The following is a 17400-nucleotide window of genomic DNA, read 5'->3' as shown; positions in this document are numbered from 1 at the left end:
ACCTCGCTACCTGCCAAGCTGCCTTCACCAGAAATGCATTTCAGAATTGTTGGTTGGCTGTCGTATTAATAGCTCATCCAGGGTCTGGCCTCTCGGACGCTAGGGGAAACCCAAGATTGTGCAAAGATCGACATGCCACTCGTAATCCAGTGCGTTGCACAAAAAATAGGGCAGACTTGTGCGTCTTCTACGTCAGCTCTTTGTCAACAGATTCTGTCAACATCGGGACTGATATCGAAAAGAAAATGGTAGGCAACGAGGCAACTACTACATCTGCATCGTCTCTACACAACCCAACCTCTGCCGCCCGTTTTTCTGCAGGGGCTGCCATGGCTGTCGTGTGGCTTGCTCGGAGCCAATGAGAAATCGAATGTGGTATTGGACTACTGCCCTGCTACTGCCACTGCCATTTGATGATAGTCTTGATATGGCACACCATAACTGTCGATAGTATACGACTTAAGTAGACGGCGCCGAGACTGCGTACGCAACCCAGAAAGCCGACGGTTCGCGAATCTGCTCCGATCGTTCTCCTTGTCTGTCCACTTGACTTTGAGCTTAGGAAGAAAGAATGGTTGGGCTCTTCATAATCCGCCAGCCGCCCTTCTTTCTGGTCCGCAGTATGGACCTCGGCCGCTATCTCATAATAACCCACGCCGTCTGCTCCCTTGCCTAAAGAAGTGTGGCCGATTCACTACCGATTGAAACTTGAATAATACTAGTAGTCACAGCAAGTGTACCGAGTATGACATTGATGTCGTCGGGCCATCCTTCTTTCGGATGACTTTCGGCCTTTGCATCATGGCATGGCCCATACCACCCTCGAGCAATCGCACCCGTACGTATGTACTCACCGGTCGCCAAGACATATTGCGATATCCCGTAACTCGTGGTGATCATGTCGTAGGCACTAAGCAATAGGCAGGCCCGTGGGGACTCGTCCAGATATGGATGCGCGGATGCGACGACATTCGCCACAATCCGTAGTAAAGCCGGTCTGCGCGCCTGGAGTCCTGGCTCGACCCGATATGAATCCCAGATTACACGGAACATCTGCCAACTATAGAGAAACGGGCATGGCGCGGAAAGCAGAAGAAGCAGGGCGCGAGACGCAGGACCACACCGGAGAGGATGCGACGAGGACGGTGGACAGAAAAGCCCACCACACCTTTTCCGACAATGCAGCTTGGCGGACCAGTCACATCCCACCTTGCGAATTGCCCCTCCAAGGGTCCTCGCTTTTTTGTCAATTCCATTGTTCATGATGCCCAGCGCCGCAGGACACTCCTTGCAGAGGGATACTACTAGACGAGTGTTTAACTAACATCGTCAGAGATGGTCCGGGCGAATTGATTCAATCCCACGTTGCAAAAATAACCTTTTTTTCGATCTATCCGTCCAGGATCATGGTTCCTGGAAGACACCGCCATTTGCCCTGTGCAGAACCCTGTGAGCGAGCTCAGTTGTTCCCGTCAGCTCTCGTCCTGTATCCATATCCATGCCATTGATATAAGCGGGGAGGGATATCAGGAAATCCGAAATAGTGAAACGCACTTGGGAAACAGAAAATCAAAGGGCAGGCAGTTTTTATTACAAAGCACATCGGGGCCGCGACGTAATAAGGCCCAGGGTCGGTCGAGCTACTGTATGTCTGTATGCAGCTGTGTACCTACTTGGGCATGGTCGAGGTGCGAGATGGCCCATGGGAAAACGAGATAGATGGGGACTGAGATGGGAACCTGTGAGCTTGGCTGCTTGGGTGGCAGGCTGGCAGGTGGCTGCTGCTCTCTTCTGGTTCGTCGCTCGTCGCTCATTGATTGACTTTTGGCCTACTCCGTACGTGAGAAAAAGAGGCCATGCCAGCAGCCATGCCATGTACGCGCCGGGCAGGTAGAGTCTACCCTGCGCGAGAGGCGTCCTTGTGACCAAAAATGCTACTCCACTATGGATAGCCTCCGATGAACCCTGAAGAGAGCCAGTCAGCGTGCGTGTTGGGCACGCGGCTATGAGAATCTGGGAGTGGAATTCCCTGTCGGCCACTCTGTCTTCCATGCTGCGTCCCTGGCGCGACCTACATTTAGAGACGTCAGTCCTGGGGCAGAAAGTACAAGTACTACACGACTAAGGTAACTCTCGCCGGCACCAAACTTATGACTGGCCAGACCCATTGGAAGAACCTACCAGTCGATTTATGTACGTGTGCGGACGGATGTACATGGCATTGCCTGCCACCCCGGCCAAATTTACCTGCCAAACCGATGTACCTTACTTGGCTACATATGGAAACAAGCCGGCTATGCGTCTGTATGTATCATAGCAAAGTGGTAAGTAATGAAGAGTAGCATCAGTAGGGGATGACGGATATCTGTTATGGTTTCGCTCTGTGTGCTATTGGGAAGAGGGATGTAGTGTAAAGAAGAGTCGCACTGTGACACTGCCTGGCCTCCCATGCTCATGTCCATACCCATGCCCATCCCATGCCATGCCAGTTTGATGCCATGCACAGATGGGAAGGCTGGTGGTGCTGCAGCATTAGGCCTAGTCGAATGGATGTCATCCAACACCAGACAGACAGCAGACCAGACCAGACAGATAGTAGCGCGAATGTGGGAGTGACTGAGTGTATGTATACATATGTGGTGTGTGTGTGTGTGTGTGTGTGTCGGTATCTTGGTACTCTTTCGTCCAGCCGAGCTCTGACGGACGAGACGGACTTTTGTTTTTGTAAACTCTCGACCTCCAAACACTTGCCTCAATTCTCTTGTTTTCCCGTACGCCCTCTCCAGAGCCATTGCTTCCTTCCTCTCCCGCCTGGCCGAAAACCGTGAGAGCGTGAGAGCGAAATAAAACGAGGCGAATCGAATTGACCCGAATTGATAAGCCGTGTCCCACCAGTTCACCGACGATAGCAATTGCGCCAATTACACTCCAGTGCCCGAGCCCGAGCCCGTCACCTCTCCATTTTACCTGTAGCTACTGCCTGTGCTAGCAAGCTACTTGCCTGCCTCAATTCACCCATCCACGTTACGAGTATCTGTCTGTACCAGGCTGTGGCTACGCTACAGTCTCACTTTGAGTGGGAAGGCACCGAGAGACAACAGTAAAAGTAGAAGAGAGAAGCAGCAGCAGCAGCAGAAGAAAGAGGGTCTCTCTCTCTCCCGTGTTGTTGTTGTCACCACACGTACAAGCACGCACACAGATACATAACGCATAACAGACCTACAAACTCTCTCTCTCTCCAGGCCCCCGGTACACACAGAAGGGAAAGACAGCAAGAAAGAGAACGAGAGAACGAGAGAGCAGGAGAGAAGCAAACCAGAGAGCCCCGGAGCCCAAAGCAAGCAGCCAGACGGAAAGCGACCAGGCAAAACAGCCAGGGAAGCCCGAAAGAGCTCTGGTCGAGTGTGAGAGAGAATTGGGTCCCTTGCACCCCCCCGCCACAGCCCACCACTCTCGGCCCTTTCATCCCACTTTCCAAAACGCTCAAAGTCAACTCTACCTGCCAACCTACTCACAGCTTCTTTGCTCAATTATCCGATCTGCCCCTCGATTGATTCGAGTCACAAAAACGACCTCAAGAGTCGAGTTTAGGGAATACAGCTTAGACATCCGTCGCGACCCCTCTCCCAAGAAGAAAACAAAAACAAGCTTCACCCAAGATTCCTCTCTCTCGGTCGTCATGTCCAATCCTTCTCCTCCTGCCGCGCCGGCCGAGAATGCTGTCACCAACGAGGGTATGGAGCCATTTCCCGTCTGTTCCCTTATCTGCCTGCTGTTGAGTTGAGAGAGTTGCCCCTCACTAGAGCTTCATCCCACCACCACCCACCACCCACTACTGACCACTGCCACCCACACTGTCTTGCTGCCGCGGTTGCTGGGAACGACGACAAGTCAATCCGCAATGAAAACTCTCTTGGCTTGACTGTTTGCTACCTACCGCCGCCCAATGATGACTGACTAGAATCAATTGTGAAGCTTCGACAATCACCGTGAACACGGCAAAGGCGCCCGCCAACAACTTCCCGCCACCCAAGACCGACAAGCCGCGCCCTCATACCTGCCAGACGTGCCAGCGTGCATTCGCCCGTCTCGAGCACTTGAAGCGACATGAGCGCTCCCACACCAAAGAAAAGCCCTTTGAGTGCCCCGAATGCACACGGTGTTTCGCCCGTCGCGACCTTCTGCTCCGACACCAGCAGAAGCTGCATCAAACCACCACCCCTTCGTCGCGGCCACGAAACCGTCGCGAGAGTGCCAGCGGTGCTGTGACGGCCCAAAGCCGGGCCCGGAAGAACAGTGTCGCAAGCACAGCAACAACCGCGACCACTGCTGCTGGCGGCAATGCGTCGTCCATGGGGCCTCGGCCTCGTGCAAACACAATAAGTCATGTTGACGGCTCACACATGTCAATGATCGCCCAGGCAAATGCGAACGTGGCCAGAAGCCATGCGCAGCCTGGACACAGTCGTCATGCTAGCCTGGTGGGCTTCCCCCAGCACCATAGCATCGACCAGGCTTTTGGCGGCATGTCTTCGGTCATGGGACATCGCGGCATTCACCACGGCCTTCCCAAGTTAGAGACTCATAGTATCAACAACCTGGATTTCAACACGGCATTAAGGACGGCTCCACCTCTGCAGTTCGGCCAGCCCGAGTTCGACTTCGAAGGTCTCCTTTTCGGACAGCCAGGTTCTTCCACCATCAACCCCAACGCCCTTCATTATAGCGAGTCTCCCCATTCCATGGCCATGGATCCAACCTCGCCATTCGGTAATGGATTAGCTGATGTACCAACAAGCCAGCACCTCGATGACACGTTCGATTGGCTTACGGGCTTTGAGCAAAACATGTCTTTTAACAACCCAAATGAAAACGCAGTGGATGGCTCGTCACCGTCCGCCATGAGCACCACTAGCCAGAGCGGAATAAGCGATGTCATGTTGGATGGCTCCAACCACCACCCGGTCGTTACCACCTCTTCGAGCTCCATCTGGCAGCCGGCCGTGAGCATGGGACCCCCTATGAACCCTTTCAGCTTGGACATGAACGGTTCCGTGTTCCCCGACCTCATGACCGGGGCTCCCGTGTCGCCACAGCCTCCTCATAAGACTATGAACGACGTTTACTTTTCAACACCGCCGCCATCCATGAGCTCACTCAGCCCGTCGCTCGTGTCGGGCCTCAACACGCAAAACCTCAACCAGGCCATGAACTTCGGCACCGGCCCAGAAACACCAACCTCGATGAATGGCACTCATCAAGGCCCATCTCCAGTGAGTACCATCACTGACGCCACGAGGGCAGCCATCGTGCATGCACTTTCACAATGTGCACCCTTCGGTGGCCGAAAGTATTCCTTCACCACGCCAAACTCCCCGCTATCCCCCCAATATCAGGCGAACACGGACAACGTTCCGGAGTATGCCCGGAGTCTCCCTAGCACCCATGAGCTGCAACGATATGTCGGGAGCTACCTCCGCTTTTTCCATCCCCATCTACCTTTCCTACATGTACCAACTCTATCCTTTGACGTACCATCTCAGCCTTCCAGCGGCAGGACTAACACTGTCGGAGGCAGCGGATGCTTGATTTTATCCATGGCAGCGATCGGTGCCTTGTATGAGAAGGAGCACACGCAATCCAGGGAGTTATTCGAAATGGGCAAAAAAATGATACAATTATACCTTGAAGAACGACGAAAAGCCGACGTCCGAAAGGCAGATTTCCGCCGGACTCCAATGTCGGACCACGGTTCACAAAATTCGGAGAATGCCGTCCACACACCGGTCTGGCTGGTGCAAGCCATGTTACTCAACGTCATCTATGGGCACAACAGCGGTGATAAAACGGCCAGCGATATTGCTTCCACCCATTCGGCCGCGCTTGTCAGCCTCGCCCAGGCGGCCGGTTTATTCCGCCAGATGAGGTTTGGTAGCTCCGAGAGCCACGACATGCAAATGGGCGATGCGGAAGGCAGTTGGGGTGGGATCAAGGCCGAATCCGAGGAGCAGGCTGAGTGGTTGAGGTGGAAAACCGTCGAGGAACGCAAACGGACTCTCTACGTGATCTTTATCCTTTCCAGTCTCCTAGTGTCCGGATACAACCATGCCCCTGCCTTGACAAACTCGGAGATTCTCCAGGACCTGCCATGCGACGAGGAATTCTTCGCTGCTGAAAGTACCGCTGCGTTCCAACTGAAAGGCGGTGCCAGGGCGGCTGGCCACAATCGCATGACGTTCCACGAGGCCCTCGGTGAGCTCCTGCGCACAAATGAAAGACAGCAAAAGCTTGCACTTCACAATACGGGCCAGCCGTTTGGTTCCATGGTAAATTTGGATGATATCCCTAAGAGCGAGCTGAAGCCGAGTACGTTTGGCTGCTTGATCCTGATAAATGCTTTACACAATTACATTTGGGAGACGAGACAACGGCATCATAACAAAGTGTGGACAAATGAAGAAACCGAAAAAATGCATCGTCACATTGAACCCGCCCTGAAGGCCTGGCAAGCAGCTTGGGCTAGCAATCCCCATCACAGCCTCGAGCGCCCCAATCCATTTGGCATGGGACCACTATCCGCTGATGCTATTCCGCTCTTGGACCTTGCCTATGTCCGCCTATTTGTGAACCTGTCGCGCTCGAAGGAGAAGTTCTGGCAGCGGGATTGGGACGGGTTGGCTGAAGAGCTCTCGCGCGGGAATGAAATTGTCCAGCATGCTGAACATTCGCCTGAGTCTAATAACGATTCGATCAACGAGACATCGGACGCCTCGGCCACTAGCTCGGTCTTCGTCGATTCGCCGCCAACCCAGTCGTCGTCGCCCGACTTCTCCACCGCCAAATTTCCTCCTCCGTCAATGCCTGCGCCCCAGCGACGACAATCTCAGATTACCAGCCGCACCATTTCGAAGCGTGAGAAGCACCTTCGCAAAGCTGCCTTCTACGCGGCTGATTCTCTTGCCATGGCGGACAAGCTGGGAGTGACATTGGCAGACTTCACCAGCAGGGAGCTACCCATGCAATCTGCCATGTGTGCTTTCGATTGTGCTCAAGTCTTGGCCGAGTGGGTGGCCACTCTGCAGGATCGCGTAGGACGCTACCTGGGGATCATCGGGCAAGACGAGGTCGACTTGTCTCAGGTACCAGCAATTATGCTGCTTGAGGACGAGGATGTAAAGCTGCTTTCCAAAATCCAGGAGGTGTTGGCTAGTGCCGAGATGAAAGTGAACTTGGATCTTGTCAGTGGCAATGTGAGCAGCGGTATGGTGCAGATGGACGATCACAACGGATACGCGGCCAAGATTCTCAGGTTGACGGCATATATGCTTGATAAGTCCGCTGTGTGGCCCAGTGAGTTTCTTCCTCGATACCTGAACGGTCTATCTTCTACGTCGAATTGTTGTAACTAACCAAGCGCAGTCACCCATCTCATGGCACGTTGCCTTGAAGCCCACTCGAACCACTTGAGGGCTCGAGCCGAGAAGTCCGTGGTATCAAGCGAGTAGTTGCTGGTAGCTACGCACGACGAGGCTCATCATACGTCGGCACCTTCCTTACCTACCCTCACACGCATAGGCTGCATTCGCACGACACGATGCCGGAGCCGCTGGCGCCTACGTACTCGCTGCGGTCTAGGACAAGACGCCTGGAGAAGACGCACAGCCTAGTTACTTCGAGCAAAATCTCTAACATGGCCGAGTCTTCGAAAAGGGTCCCGCCAAAGCAACCTGGCTTAATTGCTATCGAGACCGCAAGCTCCGAGACTACCATTTTTATCAGCTTTTTCGCCCGCGCCGCGTCAAGAGATCAAGGAATTGGGCATATCGGCTCTTTCCACGAGCAGAGTCTGATATATCATACGTACAGGAGCAATTGGCATTGATCGCTATTGTCGCTATTTCGCACTCTTCGATAAGATCGACACTGATGAAGTGCGATGAGTTGGGAGGGTTTGGTTATTAACCCTTCAAACGGCGCTCGATGCATCGACTACAACACCAAGCGCTGCGCCGCCCATCCCGCCCGGAAGATGGTCATATAGTGTGCAAGTAGCGCCAGGCTTGAATGGACAAGCGGGCACCACCGACACACCAAGGCAAGCACTCACCGCGTAGCCGACTAACGACTCATGTGAAACACGACCCCCAAAGGAAAAAAAAACACAATTCCGCAAAGGACATTACGAAACAAAAACCATTCAAAATAACGATATCCTGATGAAGAAATACTTCATACATGTGATGCTATGGCTCTCAAGGGGACTGGGATTCTCTGGCGGTCGCATCGGGAACTATTTTATGTCAATTTGGGCTTTGCGCCATGGAGCAAAGTGACGGAATTCTATGGCTGAGGCCAACTTGTTGTATTAGCCGAGGCTATAAGACATTTTGTAGGTAGGAATTATACACCCCATGGTCTTAAGGACTGGTTTCCAACCAAATAGAGGCTCATGGATCTACTATTGTGCGTACTTTACTGTGATGATGTTTGTTCTTCAAAGTTTGCATAAACATCCCGTTCTGTCAACTATCTTGCCTTGCAATAACAATACCTCTATTGATAACCCCAAGGATACTTTTGGGATTTTGTTTCTATCTACTCAACAATCTAATCAAAAGAGCACCGCGTGACTAGGGGTGTATATGCAGATCGTCACGCTCTCTCGTCCCCTTCCCTTCGTCGCCGGGACCAGGACCGGCCTATTCCACTTATGTTCCCTCTGCTTCCGAGTCCCACCATCCCTTCTTCAAGTGACAGGGTGGGCGCCAAAAAAAACAACAGGGTGACACATTTGTCGTTGGTTTTATCACCCCTTTACATCATGAATTTCTGGTGCTGCTCCGGGTGGCTCTTCTCGACGTTGCCCTTGATCATCTTGTTCATGAGCATGTTGGCGTCGATGGAGACGCGCTCCTCGAGGGCGTGCTGGGGCGCGCCCTCGAGCACGCGCCAGCGCGACTTGATGACCATGCTGCCGGTGGGGGCCTTGCCCTCGATGAGGGCGTCGATCCCCTCGCCCGGCTGGTTGGTCAGCGTCAGGCGGAACGTCGTCTGCCCGATGGGCCGCTTGTCCGTCACCTCGTACACGTCGCACGGCAGGCCGCCCGGCGCGGCCGCCGGGTTCGACGACACGTGCGCGTAGTCGATCAGCTGCGGGCACGTCGTCCGGATGTACCGGTCGTGGTCGTGCAGGGCCGCCAGCACGGCGTCGCGGCTCACGCTGGTGGGGATCGGGGTCGTGATGGTGGTTTCGGAAGGCATCTTGTTTGGTTGGTAGTTGTGAGTTGGTTTGGATGGGTGGCTTGGCTGGTAGGAGTGTGTAGTTCAATGATTGATGGTATTGTCGCTGGTGAGGGATGAGGTGCAGGAAAATTCACATCATTCCTGTCGAACAGGGCTTACGTCTATATACGTCGTGCTCTAGAAGGCGTCGCACAGGGCCCAAAACGTGTGAGGCGAGCTCTTGGGCATATTCGCTGTCCAAGAGTTCTCTAAACTCAACTTACACGCGCTGGGCTGGAAATGGTGCGAAGTCTCGTGGCGCTCAGCCTCATCCGGGCTTGCGTCAGCTCGAGATGGCTGACTGGATTCTTGTTTGTTCGGGCGAGTCTATTCTGTTATGAGAGTCAAGCCATGCCATGCACCAATTTTGCGTTGCTCAGATACGTCCACCCAGCCTGTTCGGAGACAATGGCGTGAACGCTCGCCGGTTCAAAGTTATGGCAACGCTGCACGCTCCAGCCTGGAGGCTCCTGGACTGGCGCGAATCTGTGGCTCGGGCTGGCGCTGACCCAGTCTCGGGGCTAGCTGGGCTCTCTTGGCTTTAGCTGGAGGCTTGCATCGGGGTCCGGAGTCGTTGACGGGGGAGCCCGGGGGCATGGACGAGGAACGGTCACCCATTGACTGTTTTGTTGTGGTGCGCAGTAAGCAGCCACGTTCAACGAAGACATACTAGCTCTCGGTGCCATCTAGTATGTTTATCTTCTTTATCCACACTATGGCCAATGATATATACAGATAGATGTTGGGCCAGCACTCCTGCTTGACAGGCCGGTCAGCGTGATGGAAAACGACCCATGATCCGAAAGCAGGTGAGCGAGATGCTGAGCTTGAAGCCGAGGATGCTGATGATGTAGCTTTTGTAGAAGCCAGGATCAAGTAAGTCATACGTTCAAAACTCATGACTACAAGTTTACAGATAGATGTACCCAAGTTAGGAAAATGACCCAGTCATATTCGGGGGAAGAAGCCTTGGCCAGTGTGTGGTATCTCCAGCATTTCCTGTCTCGTGGGAAGTCTTACTGGCGCCAACGGCTCCAATGCCATGATCTGCGACCCTGCGCGATACGTTGATAATAGAGTCGAAAGTGAATTGGGCGAAGTATACTTTATAGTAGGTCTGTAGTAATCATAAGCAGAGTAAAAATGGGATTTCGAAGCTCTTTATTCTGAAAAGGGCCTACGTACGTAGCTGAGACAGATAGGAATGTCGACAGTTGTCGAAAGCATCACTCAGTGCCTATGCTAACAAAGAGAAACAATAGTAAAAGGTGGTGAGGCAAACACCCAAGATATGGCCATCAATAAAGCAATTGACGTAGAATTCGTGGTTTTTATCTTGTCTATTTAGACCTGTCTTTACATAAAAGTAGTCACGAGGTGGATAGCGCGAACCAGCAACCCCTTATACGGCATCCGAGGAACTCACATATGAGGTTCATCACTTGGTGAATTCAACTTGACAGATTGGGAAACTTGAATGGTAAGTGCTAACTTCGCATCGAGGTCATGCCAACTACGAGACAGCGAGAGTTGTAGCAAGCCACTAACTCTCGGACAGGACACCAGGGTCAAAAGAGCTGCATTTGCCAATGCGCAACGAATATGATAACGTCCTGTGCAGCAATACCTCCTCATCCCAAACGATGGAGATGAACGAGAAGGAGAGTGAGGGGCGAAAAGAAATAGCTATGATGGCCACGCCACCAGCGGCTTCAGAAGACCGCCACGACGACGGTGGTTATGATGCAGCGGCGCAGTACTTCGCAGACACCTTTGGCACGCTAGAGGACGAGACACTCAACGGGATGCAGCGCATTCGCGAGGGACTGAGGATTTACGCAATCGAGGCTTTGAAATATCTGGAAGTCGGCGACATTCTGCTGCTCAGAAGACAGGCAAGGGCAGCCTTGGATTGCTTAGATAGTATAACTATGTCTACAGAGAAGATACAACATCAGAAATGAACGTCAGAATGTGGGTTCCCTCTCACGGCGCCTTGCGATGCCTATGTATAATCATTCTACCATCCCGCCATCATATACAATTTGATATACACAGAGTAGTGTTACTCATAACCCACTCCTTGACTCCTGCCCTACTACCCCCGTTTCATCTCTTCACCGGCGTCAAGTAGACCTGCAGCGGCGGCTTGTCCCAGACGGTGAACGCCCTCTGCCCGTCCAGCCACCCCCGACTCTCGTCGGCGATGCGCATGTCGAAGTTGAAGATGATCTTGGCGAGGATGAGGCGCATCTCGGCATACGCGAGGTTCTTGCCGATGCAGTTGCGGGGCCCGAGGCTGAACGGCTGCATGGCGTCGAGGGCGTCCCCCTGGAAGCGCGGGTCCCCGAGGAACCGCTCCGGGTGGAAGCCGTGCGGGTCGGTCCAGAGCCGCGGGTCGTGCGAGATGGCGTAGTGCCACACGGCGACCCGCGTGCCCTCGGGCACGAAGTGGCCCGCGACCGTCGCGCCCCCCTGAGGCGCCAGCCGCGGCAGCCCGATCACCACGGGCGGGTATCGCCGCAGCGACTCGTTGAGGCACGCCAGCATGTACGACAGCGAGCCGACGGAGCTCAGCGTGATGTCGGCGTCGTCGGCGAACGTCGACCGCACCTCGTGCGTCAGCTTCTCGAGGGCCGCCGGGTTGGTCAGGAGCAGGAAGGTGGCGCCGCTCAGAAGCGTCGCTGTGGTTTCGGAGCCGGCGATGATGAGGATACTGGCGTTCATCTGGAGCTTGAACATGTCCAAGTCCTGTGTGTTCAAGTTAGGTTAGCCATCGCCTCTCTTTCTTTCTCTGTCTTTTCTCCACTCGCACACCACATCATCTCAACAACATCCATCTGGCGATGCAGAGCACGATAGAAAAATAAGAAACAGTCTCGAGAACTTACCAGTTCGTCCTTCTTTCGAATTAAGCCCTCAATGAAATCCGGCCGCTCCGCGCCCAGCTCCATGCGCTGCAGCAGCTTCTGGCGCGTCAGGTTCTGATGCTGGTCGCGGCTGCGCATGCCGCCGTACTTGCTCATGAGCTGGACGACGGGGCTCGCGCCGACGCTCATGATGGCGCTGACGATGCCGCCGTTGCGGATGGCGCCCGTGATCATGCGGACCCAGGGGTGGTAGGTGGCGTTCTCGAGGCCGCCGAAGGGGCTGCCGAAGCCGAGGTCGCCGATGACATCGAAGGTGCACCAGTTGAGCCACTCGCGCATGTTGACCGTTTTCGGCGTCGCTGCTGTCGGGGAGGAGGAGGTGGTGGTGGTGGAGTCGACGCCGCAGTTCTCGCGCAGCCGGTGCACCAGCAGGTCCACGTACCGGCCGATGATGGGCTCCTGCGCGCGCATGCTGCGCTCGCTGAAGCCGTGGGCGAGCTGGCGGCGCAGCTGGCCGTGGACGTCGCGCGAGTGCGCCGAGACGATGCTCTCGGGCAGGGCGCGGACGGGGCGGTAGAACTCGGGGTCCTTGGGGAACTCGGGCTCGCCGGCGGCGCGGTGGCCGTAGATGTCCTTCCAGGCCTGCGGGTCGGCGAAGGCCAGCTCGTCGGGGCTCACGCGCACCACGGGCCCGTACGCCGCGTGCAGGTCCGCCACCTTGGTGCCCAGGCGGCCGCGCAGCATGTAGTAGGCGCGCGGCAGGTTGGAGGCGCGGTGCGCCAGGGGGCCCGGGAAGGCACGCAAGGGGTGTAGGAACAGGTTGTATGCGAGCCAGCTGGCGTAGTAGGCGCTTCCCTAATCCGGCATGTCAGCATGGCGTTGATTGGACTGGGGAGATCGGATAGGGTAATGCCAAACATGATCATATCCAACATCGGGCTAGAAAGAAATCTAATTCGAGGTGCCGACATACCAAAACAATGGCGAGAAGTGCCAGATTGGGCAGGCCAATATCAGATGCATGTAGGAATGCCATTTTGGCGGATCTGCGTCCGTCAACAGTAGTACTAGTAATGCTTTATTGAACTTTACGGGGCAGGTTTATCGTCTTCGGACGACGCGGAAACATGGCACGAATCCAGAACCAGGTTCTGATGGAGAAGGGGGAAAGACGAGTATATATTCAACCCTAAAGAACCCCCCGTTCGGGTATTGTTTGCCGCCCGAAGTAATGCAACGCAATCATCCCCATGGAGGAACTAGTCCTAGCGACAAGAAGGATGGAGTGCTGCAGTTCGGTGTTGGGCAAGGCATGCGGGCGAATCCCGCTCAATTGGTCCTTTCCTAACCAACATATAGGTGATATATGATCGAAGCAAACAAGCATTTACCGATCCATGAACGAATGCCCTGTCTTGGTGCGACGATTCCCACTTTCAGCCCTGCTGGAAAGCGGGGGATCTTGAGAAGCCAGTACTGGAACTGGCAGAAGGTAGGGTTTGGTGATGTAACCCTCTGCTCAACGACTCCTTGTTAGTAGGGGGACCAGGAGCGATCGGTTTGTGGTAGATCGCCCCCCTCTCCCCGGTCCTTGCTGGGGCCCCGGCTGTTCGAGTTCCGGTACTAGCGAGCATAAAAATGCTATAGCTTGCCTACTATATTACCGTTGGCAGGAAAACACTTGGCCACCTAGTCGGCTACCGGTCAGCCGCATGCAGCGAAGTCACGGCATTCAGTCGGATGACGGGTATGCCGTTTCATAAAATTGTGTTGGGCAGCGGGCTCGCGGGCTTGGTGAGTCTGCCGGGTACACCATACTACGACACCATCATGCTGCTTGCTACCGCTGTTGGAGACGGGGTTGGGGTCGCCACTCGTCGCCCGAATCCCGCTGTTCAGTACTACTATATCTACACGAACCGCATAAATATGAGACAAGTCCCAGCGGGGGAGTCGGAAGGTCGAGAAATCCGGGTTGGTTGTGCAAAAAAAAAAAAAAAAGGAAACAAGGAAGTTGAGGAGCCTTTCACCCCCAAAGAATGCGTCTCTGCGAGGAGCCTTAATCTCGAATGTATACTCACTCGATCGGGGTCTCTGCTATCTCTGGCCAAACTGTTGAACAGAGTTCACATCGTCAAGTCACGCAATTGTCTTGTATCATAGATACCAGCCACTTGAGCAAGCGGTCAACATGGCCCATACGTGTATGTAAGTATCCATAGCTAGGTATATATATTCGCTGCGAACATGGCAACATGTGCTATATGTAAGTATATATAAGCGTGCACCTGTACTGTCGTTCGTACCCTGGTAAATACAGAATTAAAGAAATCAAATCATACCCAAACGCCTTTCGTAACCGGCTAGTCTTATCTTGGACACTTGTCCTAAGCAAATGACCAGCCAGAAGTGAACCAGCAAAACGCCATAATCAAAGCTAATGCATCGCTTCCGAGAGAGAAACATGTATATCCGTTCAACGGAAGAAGTAAAAGAAAGATAAAAGAAAGAGGCAAGAAAGACGAAAGAATGAGATAAGAAAGAGGGGAAGAATCATCACTCAAGCCCCAACCGAGACTTGCGTAGAGGTGACATTGCTCCCCCCTCGTCCGGCTGTTCAGTCTGACTCGGCATGAGCGGCTGTTTCGGGTCGTAGCCCACGGACTTGACGATGCCTAGCCCCTTGGTGCGACCCTCTCGGAACAGCAACCGGTCTCCCGGCACGAGATACTCCGGCCGTTGGACGAAGCGGAACGCGACCGTGGCCCGATCGCCTGTCCGAATAAAGGGGCGGTCAACATCGATGATGGCACACGTCTGCGAGACGGGTCCAACGTGAAGCATCGCCTGGTATTTAGCCTTGATCGTGGTCGCGTGCGAAAGGATCAGCACCTCAGCGATGAACTCCTGGTGGACTTTAGGCTGAGGCTGACCCTCAATCTTGGGTAGCACCACCATCCCTTTCCGCACATCTTTGCGGCGGACCTTCTTCAGCGCGAAACTAGCGGACTGGCCTGCGGACGCGGCGGGGACGTCGATGCGTTTCCGCTGGATCGAGCGAACACTGGTCTGGGTGAAGTTGCCCAACGAGTCTGGCCCAATGAGGACATTGTCGCCAGTGTGGATGACGCCGGACTTCACAATACCAGAAACAACGGTGCCGACGAAAGGAACCGAGAACGTATCATTAACATGAAACTCGAAAGATGCGTCGGCGTCATAACGGCCGTGGTGGGGCAAAATGTTCAAGAACGTGCGGACGAGGTCGAGATTCTCGCCAGTGACGTTGGAAACCTGGAAGATGGGGCAGATTCGCTGACTAACGAACTGCGTCGCCGTGTTGATGCACTCCTCGCGGTTCCGGATGAAGACGGGGATTTTGCGGGCGCCTGGCGATTTGAGAATCTTGGTAATCTGCTCGAGGGTCTGCTGCAGGATGTTGGGCGGGCAGATGTCAATTTTGGTAACCACCACCATGACCGGAACATTCAAGGCCAGTGCTATGCCGAGATGTTCTTTGCTCATGCCAACAAGCCCGTTATTTGCCGCTACCATAAGCAAGCAGTAGTTAGGGCTGCTGGACAAGAGGCCAAAAACAGTCGTGCGCAAGTATTTCTCGTGTCCAGCCAGGTCCGTGAAAGTAATGACTTTTGCGCTGCGCTTGCCGATCTCTTCCCACGAGAGTTTCCTCCCAGGGACGTCGGACGAGATGACTTTCCCCGCCGTATCGAAGCCCATTATCTCCATACCGACGGAGCTGGTTCTGCCGGTCTCGATCTCGTGCTTGTGCCGAAACAAGTTGACCCTAGCTTTTCCACGGCCATCGTCAAGATCCCCTTTCACCAACACGCCCAACATGGAACTTTTGCCGGCATCAACGTTGCCTACGACCGCTATTCGCGTCTCGATGACGCTTTCGGCGGCGCTGGGCGCTTGCCGTATCATGATTTTCCCGCTGCAGTCCTTGTCCTTGTCCTTCCCGGTCGCGACGGATTCGGCTTCGGCATCGCCGCCCACGTTCTTGGTGAGTAGCACGTTGCAGTCGGCATGAATAACTTTGGCTGCTTTGCGCAAGCGCGCAAGCGCCGTGTCGAACTCGGCTTTAGTCAGGCGCATCGAGTCTCCATTATTCTCAAACCCGAGATCGAACACGGCCTCGGAGTGCCCTTCTAGTAGCCGGTTGTCGATGACGTCGACGAGCTTCTGTAGGCTATTCTCGTCGTCGGCGTCGGCGTCGGCGTCGGCAGCCAGCAGGAGCTCGCGAAGCGGGACTTGGGGGACGGCATCGTTCAGGTTCAGGGAGTCGAGAATGTCGAGTTCCTCGTGATGTTCCTCCTCGTTCGTTGTGGCTGCGGGTTTGGAGGCCGGATACCGCAGCGCCTGTTGTTTCTCGACGAAGTCGGCGAAGTCGCTTAGTGCCGCCTCTCCTTTCCGCCGTTCATGGGGTAATTGTTTTGCCGTTCGAGTTGTCATATTGGTCGAAGATATAATATTCGATATCTGAGGCTTAGGTGGTTCGTGTGGCGATATATCCGAGTTGGTATCATTGAATTGGACGACTATGTGTCAATTGATGAAGTGGAGAGTCGGGTCCCTGGGCGCGAGGAACTCGGGGAATCGGACGACGGCAGAGACAAGATATCTGGAGGGGGTCTGCAGTGGTGTCGTCAAGTCAAGTAGGCTCTAACTGTATGAACTCGGGGGTTTCGCCACGAATAGATAATGATGATGAAGTTGGACTCGCTAGGTCTCGCTCGAATCTTTGTTTCTTAGGTAAGTTTGATGAAATGACAGGTGTATGTATGTTAGTTGCTGATGCTGGTAGCTACTTTACATATGCTGCTGTACTCTAAGGAAAGAAAGAGAACAAAGTGCGACGAGGTGTCCTGGCGGTACAGGAAGATCTACGCGAAGTTAAATAGAGAGCCGAAGAACCAGCCCCGGAAGCTGTCGAGTCATAGAGGCAGGGCAACCGGATCGTATGAGTAACACGGGGAGGCAACGCTTAATGGGCTGGACGTGATGATGACTCCAACGCCAATTGGCCTGGTGCTGGTGGGCCACTTCCATCGCCTGCCAAGCTCCGGGGGAGAGAAACAGCCCCGCCACTTACGCTCGAGGCCCGAGTCGAGCCTATCGATAAGAGCTTCAGCTCCTAATGAAAATCATGGGACAGTCATCAGCTACTTCAGAAATCCAAGACAGTTGAAGAACGACAGTGATGTCATCAAAATTGGTATTAATACAT

The 17400-nt window shown here is 54.2% G+C and overlaps 6 protein-coding genes across 6 annotated transcripts; 2 read left to right on the top strand and 4 right to left on the bottom strand.

Moving 5' to 3' along the window:
• Positions 1–3679: 3679 nt before the first annotated feature.
• PG998_006233 (uncharacterized protein) lies at positions 3680–7505 on the top strand (the record flags this gene model as incomplete). The annotated part of the gene is made up of 3 exons (XM_066873051.1): positions 3680–3734; positions 3976–7350; positions 7420–7505. The coding sequence occupies 3 exons, from the start codon at positions 3680–3682 to the stop codon at positions 7503–7505; spliced, it is 3516 nt and encodes a 1171-aa protein (XP_066733148.1).
• Positions 7506–8814: 1309 nt separating this feature from the next.
• Positions 8815–9261, bottom strand: PG998_006232 (uncharacterized protein; the record flags this gene model as incomplete). The annotated part of the gene is made up of 1 exon (XM_066873050.1): positions 8815–9261. The coding sequence occupies one exon, from the start codon at positions 9259–9261 to the stop codon at positions 8815–8817; it is 447 nt and encodes a 148-aa protein (XP_066733147.1).
• A 456-nt stretch (positions 9262–9717) lies between these two features.
• Positions 9718–10509, bottom strand: PG998_006231 (uncharacterized protein; the record flags this gene model as incomplete). The annotated part of the gene is made up of 5 exons (XM_066873049.1): positions 9718–9903; positions 9953–9968; positions 10016–10184; positions 10303–10399; positions 10468–10509. The coding sequence occupies 5 exons, from the start codon at positions 10507–10509 to the stop codon at positions 9718–9720; spliced, it is 510 nt and encodes a 169-aa protein (XP_066733146.1).
• A 362-nt stretch (positions 10510–10871) lies between these two features.
• On the top strand, positions 10872–11246 carry PG998_006230 (uncharacterized protein; the record flags this gene model as incomplete). Its single annotated transcript, XM_066873048.1, has 1 exon — positions 10872–11246. The coding sequence occupies one exon, from the start codon at positions 10872–10874 to the stop codon at positions 11244–11246; it is 375 nt and encodes a 124-aa protein (XP_066733145.1).
• A 145-nt stretch (positions 11247–11391) lies between these two features.
• On the bottom strand, positions 11392–13188 carry PG998_006229 (uncharacterized protein; the record flags this gene model as incomplete). Its single annotated transcript, XM_066873047.1, has 3 exons — positions 11392–12033; positions 12174–13007; positions 13126–13188. 3 exons carry the CDS (start codon positions 13186–13188, stop codon positions 11392–11394), a joined length of 1539 nt encoding a protein of 512 aa, XP_066733144.1.
• A 1520-nt stretch (positions 13189–14708) lies between these two features.
• On the bottom strand, positions 14709–16625 carry PG998_006228 (GTP-binding protein 1; the record flags this gene model as incomplete). Its single annotated transcript, XM_066873046.1, has 1 exon — positions 14709–16625. The coding sequence occupies one exon, from the start codon at positions 16623–16625 to the stop codon at positions 14709–14711; it is 1917 nt and encodes a 638-aa protein (XP_066733143.1).
• Between the last annotated feature and the right edge of the window lie 775 nt (positions 16626–17400).

Source organism: Apiospora kogelbergensis (genome assembly GCF_038363985.1).
Source record: "Apiospora kogelbergensis strain CBS 113332 chromosome Unknown utg000003l_segment0_segment0, whole genome shotgun sequence".
Lineage (NCBI taxonomy): Eukaryota > Fungi > Ascomycota > Sordariomycetes > Amphisphaeriales > Apiosporaceae > Apiospora > Apiospora kogelbergensis.
This window is presented reverse-complemented; position numbering and strand designations above follow the sequence as displayed.